Raw genomic sequence first — 10,627 nt, 5'->3', positions numbered from 1 at the left:
GGCTTCCTGCAGTCTCTAGGTTATCTGCTTGTCTCACTTGGATTCTCAGCCTATCACCTATGTAACCAATTTCTTTTCCGCATTAGATATTCTGTTATAAATACTTGATAGTTAGTTTACTCAGGTAGACCTTGACTATAAATTGAAACAGTGGAAATGCAGCCTATGACTCAATGTGAGTGAATGGGAGGTTCCTCAGTCACTTTACTGAAAGTGTGTCTTGCAGCAGCCAGAGAATTGAAGGGAGGCAAAGAGTGTGCAAGCTGACGCTACCCCTCCACCCACTTCTTGTATTATTCAGAACCTTGCTTACAGGGCAACACAGCTCCCAAAACTATCTAAGGGATCTTGTTGGGGAGGTATAGGCCATTGGGTTAGTTTTTCTTTTTGCTCTTACAGACTCCTGTGCCTGTCAGATACCAAACCATTTGCCATTTTTCCCCATGGCCAGTAACACCCCTTCCCTCAGTAACACCCACCTCCCCATCCATGTCCACACACACCAGACACAGCAGACACTGGGACTTATTTTCTGGAGAATTTTATTGTGGAGCTGTAATGCCCTCCAGCTACCTGAGTCTCCAGGTGGTTTCTGAAGGCATCATAAGTTCCTGGGCAGACTGCAAGATTATAGTTGGTGTTTGAGATAGCTAATCAACACAGGAGGAATATCCAGCTGGTTGATGGCTTGTAACTGGCCAGCCTGGCACAGGGCTCTGCGGATGACTAAACGGGCCTGTGATAGGAGCGACCGTGGAGTGGCTAGAGCAAGAAGAAACACATCATGAGGAGCAATTATCAGCATAATTCTCCCACCCAAGCCTACATCCACCCTCACCTGGCTACTACAGCCCTAATGCTCTATCCTTTCCAAGAAATAAAATAGTCATTGGCAGAGCCAGAACCAGAAATTGGGCTAGTGCTTCCCACCCCCACCCAACCTCATCTTAGTGACCTTTCTCGAACATGGAATACATAGCCTTTTCTCTACTGGGGCCCCAAGAGAGGGAGTAAGATGGAGTTTTCTCTAATGCATCTCAGAGGATTGGTTTAGACAGCAATTTGCCCTGGGACCTCCAAGCCAGGTGGACTATGAGGCTAGCCTGTTCACCACTCACCTCGGGCCTGTAGCAGCAATGCAATGCCTTTATCATCTTGTGAGGTCAGGTCAAAGGAGAGAGATGGAAGGTAGATATTAGCACCAAAATCGATTAACAGCTGGATGTACTCTGGCTCACAATTATGGTGGAGGCAGATTTCAAGGAGGGTGCGGGGTCGTGGGACACGAGCCAATAGGCCCTGGTCAGTGCAGTTGTAGTCAGGGTCTGCCCCGTGGAGCAAAAGCAGGCGGAAGCAGTCCAGGTGCCCGTAGACTGCAGCCAAATAGAGGGGGCCAGAACATGAAGCTATGTTTGATGCCCAGACCGGTAATTTAGCTTTGACATTGGCCTCTGCACCATGGCCTAGGAGCTCCTGCAGGATAGCAACAGCACCATCACGGGCAGCTGTGAGCACGGGAGAACAGTTGTTGTAGATACTACCACCAGGACAGGCACCAGCTTCCAAAAGCACACGTACAGTGAAAAGTGGCGTCTGTGCCTTGACATCCAAACTATCAACGTCAGCACCATGTGCCAAAAGGACTCGCAAACAGCTCAAGTGGCCATAAGAAGCAGCCAAGCGCAAGGGTGTCCCAGGAACGCCCCAGCCACTCCTGCTGTTGATGAAACGTTTGTAACGCTCCTGGTGCAAAAGCTGGTCCAAGGTATAAGAGTCGTTGTCATACACTGCTTGACTGAGAGCCTGCTTTTCCTCCGTGTCGGTATCTTCCTCCTCCTTGTCGGGCTGCAGGAGGGAGAAAATCTTGGTGATGTCCATGAGGTTCATCTTGGCTAATTGGAGAACTATTCTCATTATGAGCACAAGAAAATGCCAGATCTGTGGGTGACAAACAAGTGGGAAAGAATGAGGGTACCCATCAAAAGCCTGAATGCCAGCCTCCATTTCAACCCCTTGGCCCCTGCCCTTTACCATCAGTCTATTCGTTCCTGGATCTTCTACTTCTTACTCCCAATCCCACTGTCTTATTTCAGGCCCCAAAGACACTGCCAAAACAGGTCAGGCCATTTTATAGTTTGATGCCTTGCATCCACTCTTCTGTCTGCCCCTCAAACTCCTACTTCTAGGAAGCCTTCCCTAACCTCCACCTCTTCCTGCTCAGGGATTCCAGAGGTTCACAACTGAACTTCAGCTATGCGTTCACACCACATTTCACTTATCTATACTCCATTAGTGTATAAACTTCAGGGTGATGACCCTGTATTCATTTTGCATTCCTCTACCCCTAGTATGGCTATATCATAGCTGGAAATTTGGTAGATGCATTTTCCTCAGTTCAGAATGTGTTGATTAGTAAGGTGGCTCTGGCCTGGCACTGGTTAGGCTAATAGAACCATACTTTGTGATGTCAAGCTGTCATCAATCTTTGGGGGCAAGCCCTTAACTCCATTTTCATATAGTTGAACTCTTCATAGCCCTTCATATATGACTAAAGCTCTCTCACCCAAGCCTTACATAACCTTCCCTCAGATGAAGGCCCTACATCTCGGAACAGAAGTATTCAGGAAATCGGTATTGAATGACGTTTAGTGATTAAATGAAGAGGTGGCATTACAAAGAATATATTTCAAATAAAATGAAAACAGATTGCAGGAAACAGTCTAGGTTTCCAGGGCAAGTTTTCTTCTCTGATGACAACTAGATTCTCCCCAGGACCAATTTAATCCAGGAGTCCCTTTGATTGCCAACACTGCCTCCTCATTCCTCTGGCTTAAGCCTTTTTCCTTTCTCTCTGACCCAGCCTAAAGCCTTTGTCTCAAAGTTCAACTCTTCTCTTCCTACAGTCCTCAGGCCTACAAAACCATCCTGGCTCAATGACTAACCCTGACCTTACCAATCCTGTTCCTAAGTGCTTCAGTGTCAAGGTTACCCACCTCAGTTTGAAATGTCATCAGGATGAGCGGGCAGGTTTCTCAGAGCTTGAGTTTCCATACTTTCACATACCCTGCAGCCAAGGGCTCAGGGCCTCATCCCTCCTTTTATTCACTGATTACCCCCACCCCTCTTTGTTAGTCTACCTCATAGAAAGAAAATTATGAGGTAGGTGGGTGGGGTCACCTTAAACTTTGGTGGGTGGTGGCCCCTCCCCACCCACCAGCATCAGCTCCATATATGGTATTTTTATTCATTCTTGGAGTGCAATGGAAAGGACAGGATTTAAAAAATCCAGCAGACCCAGGTTTCCAGCTCAGCACTCCAAGATTCTAGCTGAGTAAACTTGGGTAAGTCTCCTCCTTTCTTTGGAACTCAGTTTCCTCATCTATAAGACGGAAATGATAGTCCCTTTCTCATGAGATTGTTATGAGTAAGAGAGCTACTACATAGTAAATCTTCAAAGGTGAGCTTCTTTTCTCTGCACCTTCAGCCTCCTCACACTGGCTCTTCCCCTTCAACTATCTTGGGAGACAAACCAATAAACTTGTATGATTCTTTGTCCCACTCTAGCTATCGTTCTCTTCATCTCTCCTTTCTTTACCAAACAGATCCAAAGAGTTGTCTACTATGTACTTCACCACCTTCCATTCACTTGTCCATTATCTACAGTCTGGCTTCACCCATCCTCAATCACACACCAAGAAAGCTTTTCCAAAGGTCATTTTTGTGGCTAAATCCAGTGGATGTCTTGAAGATCTTTTCTTCCATGACTTTTCTGGAATATCTATCCCTACAGATGACTCCTCCCTACAAACTCCTCCATCAGCTTCCTTGCTAGCACACTCTCCTGATTTTTCTCCCCTCCCATTTTCCCCTGAAATATCTATGGTCTCTTCTCCATCCTCTCCTCTCCAGTCCTAGCCCTTTAGCTCTCACTTTTATCGTGATTATTTCAAGTCTCTGTCCAAGCCCCCAGCTCTCTCTTTAGCTCCAGGCATATATCCACTGAGTTTCTTTAAGCACTTCAAGGACAGCAGTATCACATCACCACCACTACCACCATGACTAAACTTGATCCATATTTCATTTCCTTACCATCTATCTGGTCAACGAAACCAAAAGCCAAGACTCATCTCAATCTTCTTGCATCTTTACCCTACTCTCATCAAATCCCATCAAGTCCGGTGGATTTTACCTACTAGAGACCTCTTCAGACCATCTGTGCTCCTCAGGGACCATTCATATTACCAGTGCTTTATTTAGGCCCCCATTGCCTTTTGCCTTAGTAGTTATAGTGGTCTTATAAGTAGTTTCTATTTTCAATATTTTCTCTACATTTTTGCTAAAGTGATAATTTAAAAATACAAATCTGATCTCTACCAATCCTCTGTTTTAAATACCTTAATGGCTCCTCTTTCTTTCCAACTACAGGCCAAATACCTTAGCCCATCTCAAAAGGCCTTCATAAACAAATCTTTGCCAATTTCTCCAGCCTCACTTCCTATTACTCCTTTACTTATATCCTGAGTTCCAGTGACAAGAGACAGGAAACAATGGCTCTCCATATACACGATGTTTGTTTCTGCCACATGGAACTCCTTCTGCCAAGTTAATTCCTCCAGAGTCTATGCTATAGTACTATAGCAGTTATCACGCTGTATTGTAACTCATATATGGGTCTTTGTTTGCCCCCAGTGCAGATAAAGTGGTCATATATAGTAGTGGTAAATGTGGGAGTTCTGCTTCTACCCCAGCTCTAGCATTTAGTAGCTGTGTGACCTAGGGCAGGTCATTTAATCTTTCTGTGCCCATTTCTTCATCTGTAAAGACAAAATAATAATAGTACCTGCCTTGGAGGGTTGTTAGGATCAAATAAGTTAGTACATAGTAAGTGCTTAGAATAGTGCCTGAATGTAGTTATCAGTAATTATTTTTACTATGATGATGACGATGATTACTTAGGTCTCCATTTTCTATGGCTATTGTTCCCTACTTAATGTCCTAGAACCTCAGAGCTGGAATGGACCTTGTAGATCCTTTAATTTTTTCAATTTAGAGATGGGGAACCAATGTTCAGAGTGGAGCAGGGACTTTAGTATGGTCACATGATTGTTATTGTTAGTTGTCTCATTAACAAGAACTCAGAATACACTTATAATCTTGTGCTTTTCAAAGCAATTTCATGCAGCAAAATAGGTAATATTACCCCCAATTTGTAGATGGAGGAAACTGAGTCCAGAGAGGGTAAGGGGTTTTCCAGAAGCCTTACATCAATGCAATATCAGAGTCAGAAATAGAATCCAGATTTCTCTACTCCTCCTCCTCTTCTTTCTATTACGACATAAAACACAAACACAATCCCCCCTCCCTTGACTCCAACAGAGTCACATTCCGGCTCCCAGGATCTTCAGCTTTTGAATGTCTTGCTGAATTTCAGAGACTTCGGTAATGGAAGGTTCCTTTACAAATAATTTATTCTGATAACCTGTAGGGATTGCCCCCTTAATATTTTTTTGGGGGGACTGGGGTCTGGGGAGATAAAGTGGCAGGGAGTGGCAGAAGGAAATGCCAAACCTCTCACTGAGGTCATACCAAAAGCCAGCAACAGAGCTCATATAATGAGTCTCCAGAGGGAGACCAAGCCATGCTCTCCAGCTGGCTTTGGCACTGGAGTGAATTGCACCTCCATTAGATAAGGATAAAATCCAGCTAGCCTATTGCCTAAACTCACTTTGCTGTAGTTTATTAATCAAAGAGTTATTATGTGTCTGCTATGTGCACGGAGCTTCTTCCTGATCCTAAAGATGTAGGAGTTATGAACCTTTTTTTTATGATATTGGTTCCTGTGACAAACTAGTGAAGTCTGTAAACCCCTTTCAGAATGGTTTTTATTACATAAAATTAAAGAAAATAAATTATATTGAAATGCTACTGTCAAAATACTTTTAAATGCATGATAGAGTAAGAGCAAGGTCTAGTAATAATTTCTTAAGTGGTAATAAATGACATTTCAAGATCTCTGCCACAACTGTAATATGATATGAAATATCTGTGATTTCTTCTGGTAACCAAGTTACAGGAACCTGTAAGGCTAGTGTCATTTGCTCCCTGCATTCATCCTTGAAGGAAATAATAAATTTTAGTTTGAGGTTAGGGGAAAAAAAGGTAATTGTCTACTCATTTAAGTTTCTGGACCCCTTGAGCTCTATCCAAGGCCTTCTTAGTGTCTGTGAATACAGGTTAAGTACTCCTACAGGAAAGTGGTTGGTTTCTGTGCACCCTAGAGCATTCCTTCAGGCATCAGTAGGACGTTTTTAAGTCTCATCTTCCTTCTCCCACCCTTAGGAGTTCTGCCCTTACCTACTTAAACCCACGCCAAGGCACCCATACACACAGACTAGCCAATATCACACAGGGACACAAAGACAAATCTCTACACTCCCTGTAGTGCATAATCGCAATTTCTCTCAAGTAGCAGTCTGTTTAGACCCGAGGTCCTAGGCAGACATATCCTCTTGAGACACACAAATCAGGAAACTGACATTATATCCCTCCTCCCTCCTCCCTCCTCCCGGTGGGTTATTCTAACAACCTTCCAAGCGCCTCCCTCAACTCCCACCATGTCCCAGACCCGGCGGAAACAGCCTACGACGGGTGGTGGGTGATCACTGGTCTGCAGGCCCGCAGGGGTCACTCCTCTCAAACCGGTCCTAGGCTCCAGGTACTCACCGGGCTTCAGCCTGAGGCCGTGCTGCCCGGGGTCGTTGCCACCGCAACTCTGTAAAACACTGGGGCCCTGGTGGCCCCTCCTTAGGGAGCCCCTATGGCCTCAGCCTGTAGCAGCTGGGGCGCTCGGTTCCCACTGTTAACAATGCTGCTGAAAGACTAGGAGTCAGCCCCTAGTCTTGGTCCAAGGGGCTAATTTTAGGCTACCCTCCACCCCCTCTTCCCAGGCTGTGTTATCTTACCAGTGCCATTCTGGGAGCGATTACAGCAAGAGGAGGGGCCCGCCTGCGGGGAAGTCCTGGAAGGACTGACTGACAGACAGGTGCCTGGCGAGGCTAGGGTTCCTGCTCTCAGCCTGTCTTCCTATATCCCTCCCTGCCACTCAAATGGGAGCCAGGGTGAGGCCCCTGAGCTGTGGGTGTTCCCACGCCTCCACCAGGGGGCACTGAGAAGGCCCAGTCTCAGCCTAGCACAACTTTTTTTTTTCTCTTCTGAAGTGAGCCCCTCTGCAGATCCTGGGACTCTTTGCCCCTTCCCTTCCTCAGAGCGAGGAGGAAGGTGGGAAGGAAAAGCCTCCATAACAGAATGTGTTCTCACTCAGCTTTTCTAAAGCTTAAGAAGGACTTGGTCATTTATAAAGACCTTCCCAGCCCACTAACCCACCAAGCTCAGCCTGAAGAAAATGCCCAAAGACTCCCACTTTCCTCACCCCAAATCGTCACCATCAGTTTAATGTGTCCAGCACTGGGAACTTTGTCAAAAACTCAGCTCTCACTTTTTCTGCCCCAAAACAGCCCTCTAGGGATCTGAACCCAGATATTATATCCTCCATGTCACCTTGTTTCAGGGAAAAGAGCCCCAGATCCTTCATCTATTTCTTTCAATCTGGTATCTACTTAGTTCACTCCCCAGCCTTCTCTACCTCATTCATGAAATGCCAAAATATGCTTGCACATTGATAGTGCCAGGGAACTCACAGAAGACCAGATAACTCCTCTGGAAAACGTCAGAATGTCCTAGTGTGATCAGTGACTCTGAAGATCAGAAACATCAAAAAGCATACCAGTTTCAGCTTAGCTTAAGCCAGCAGACTTTGTCTGAGGCTTCATGCAAGCCCGATTAGCAGTCAACAAATAAGCTATTATGATGCTAAAGATGAAAGTAAGGTGTTATTCTTGAAAAAAAAATTTGCAGGATTTTTTAATGTAAGTTTTTGTTGAGATAATTGTAATTTGAATGTGGTTGTGGAATTAATACAGAAATTCCAAGTACACTTTACTGAGCTTCTCCCAATGCTAACATCTTGCAACACCATAGTACAATATCTCAAGTATGACATTGGCATTGATACAATCCACTTATCTTATTCAAATCTCCCCAGGTTTACTTGCATTTTTTTGTGTTTGTGTGTGTACATTTAATTCTATGTAATTTGATCACATGTGGCTTGTGTATACCACCTAAGGCAATATATGGAATAGTTCTATCCCCATTAGGATATTTCACATTGCTTTCTACACCCATATCTACTTGCTTCCTACTTCCTTCCCATTCTTCCCACTTTGGTCCCTAAACCCTAGAAACCTCTAATCTGTTCTTCATATCTATAATTTCAAAATTATATGAAGGAAACCATACATTGTATAAACATTTGGAATTAACTTTTTCGCTCAGCATGTCCTTGAAATTAATTCAAGTTGCCTTATGTACCAAGTTTGTTTCTTTTTACTGCTAAGTGTGATTTATAGTAGGTATGCAGCATAATTTGTTTAACTATTGACCCATTGAAGGACATGTGGGTCCTATCTACTATTTGCCTACTATGAATAAAGCTGCTATGAACATCTGTGTACAGATCTTTATCATTGTATGTACATAGTAGGGTAAAATGACTCCTTCAGATTTACTATTCCATTTCAATATTGTTTTAGCTATTTTAGGATATGCACCTCTTTATGTAAATTTTAGAATAAGCTTGTCTATGCCTACAAAAATTTTGATAGAAATTGTGTTAAATCTATACATTAGTTTGGGGAGAATTGAGTGCTTTGCTATACTGAGTCTTCCAGTGTATGCACATGATATGGTTTTATATTTATTTAGGTCTTCTTTGATTTCTTTTATCATTTTGTAGTTTTCAGCATATGGAGTGTATGTTTTTTTAAGCACATACCTAAGTATTTCAATTTCTGTGGTGTATTGGATTTCGATTTGGGTTTCCATGTGTTTGATTCTTCTTCTTCCATATGTTTGTTTCTTCTTAGAAATACAATTGGTTAGGAGACTTCTGCCAAGATGGCCAAATAGGAACAGCTCCGGTGCACAGTTCCCAGTGAGAGCAATGCAGAAAGTGAGTGATCTCCACATTTCCAACTGAGGTACCAGGTTCATCTCATTGGGACTGATTAGACACTGGATGTAGCCCAAGGTGGGTGAGCCAAAGCAGGGTGGGGTGTTGCCTCACCCAGGAAGCACAAGGGGCTGGAGAAATCACTCTCCTAGCCAAAGGAAGCCATTAGGGACTTTGCCTGACACTCTGGCACTCTGGCTCAATTACTATGCTTTTCCCATGGTCTTCACAACCTGCAGACCAGGAGATTCCCTCCAGTGCCTACAATACCAGCACCCCGGGTTTCCAGTACAAAACTGGGTGGCCGTTCTAGCTACAGCAGTTTTTAAATTTTTCCTCATACCCCAGTGGTGCCTGGAATGCCAGCAAGACAGAAATGCTTATTCCCCTGAAAAAGGGGGCTGAAGCCAGGGAGCCAAGTGATCTGGATCAGCAGATCCAACCCCCATGAAAATCAGCAAGCTAAGATCCACTGGCTTGAAATTCTCACAGCCAGCATAGCAGTCTGAGCTCAACCTGGGATGCTCCATCTCAGTGGTGGGGGGAGAGGTGTCCACCATTGCTGAGGCTTGGGTAGGTGGTTTTAACCTCACCTGTGTAAACAAAGTCACCAGGAAGATTACACAGCATCTGGGTGGGGCCCACGGAAGCACAGCAAGTCCTCTGCAGGCAGACTGTCACTAGACTCCCTTCTTGATGGGCAGGGCATCTCTGAAAAAAGGAAGTAGCTCACCAGGGACTTACAAATAAAGTCCCCACCTTCCTGGGACAGAGCACCTGGGAAAAGGGGGGTTGTGGGTTCAGTTTCAGCAGACTTAAATGTCCCTGCCCAGCAGCCCTGAAGGGAGCAATGGATCTCCCAGCAGAGCACTTGAGCTCTGATAAGGAACAGACTGCCTACTCTAGCAGCTCCCTGACCCCAGTGTATCCTGACAGGGAGACACTTCCCACCAGGGACTGACAGACACCTCATGCATGAGAGCTCTGGCTGCCATCTGGCAGGTACCCTTCTGGGATGAATCTACCAGAGGAAGGAAGAGGCAGCAATCTTTGCTGTTCTGCAGCCACCACTGGTGATTCCCAGACAAGCAGGGTCTGGAGTGAACCTCCAGTAAACTCCAGCACACCTGCAGCAGAGGGGTCTGACTGTTAGAAGGAAAACTAACAGAGAAAGAAATAGTTTCAACATCAACAGAAAGGACGTCCACTCAGAGTCCCCATCGAAAGGAAACCAACTTAAAAGACCAAAGGTAGATAAATCCAAGAAAATGGGAAGAAACCAGCACAAAAAAGGCTGAAATCTCCAAAAACCAGAATGCCTCTTCTCCTCCAAAAGATCATTACTCCTCACCAGCAAGGGAACAAAACTAGATAGAGAATGAGTTTGACAAATTGACAGAAGCAGACTTCAGAAGATGGGTAATAACAACCTCCTCCGAGATAAAGGAGCATGTTTTAACCCAATTTAAGGAAGCGAAGAACCTTCAAAAAAGAATAACCAGCATAGAAAAGAATATAAACGACTTGGTGGAGCTGAAAATATAGCACAGGAACGTC

The 10,627-nt window shown here is 44.6% G+C and overlaps 1 protein-coding gene across 1 annotated transcript; it reads right to left on the bottom strand.

The window, feature by feature from the left end:
* Positions 1–524: 524 nt before the first annotated feature.
* ASB12 (ankyrin repeat and SOCS box containing 12) lies at positions 525–6,960 on the bottom strand. The gene is made up of 3 exons (XM_017512153.2): positions 6,724–6,960; positions 1,119–1,938; positions 525–762 (listed from the first exon to the last, which is right to left on the bottom strand). Exons 2-3 carry the CDS (start codon positions 1,912–1,914, stop codon positions 629–631), a joined length of 930 nt encoding a protein of 309 aa, XP_017367642.1. The 5' UTR covers positions 1,915–1,938; positions 6,724–6,960; the 3' UTR covers positions 525–628.
* Between the last annotated feature and the right edge of the window lie 3,667 nt (positions 6,961–10,627).

Source organism: Cebus imitator, unplaced genomic scaffold, assembly GCF_001604975.1.
Source record: "Cebus imitator isolate Cc_AM_T3 unplaced genomic scaffold, Cebus_imitator-1.0 Scaffold463, whole genome shotgun sequence".
NCBI classification, from domain to species: domain Eukaryota; kingdom Metazoa; phylum Chordata; class Mammalia; order Primates; family Cebidae; genus Cebus; species Cebus imitator.
Note: the sequence above shows the minus strand (reverse complement) of the source record. Positions and strands in the feature narration are given on the sequence as shown.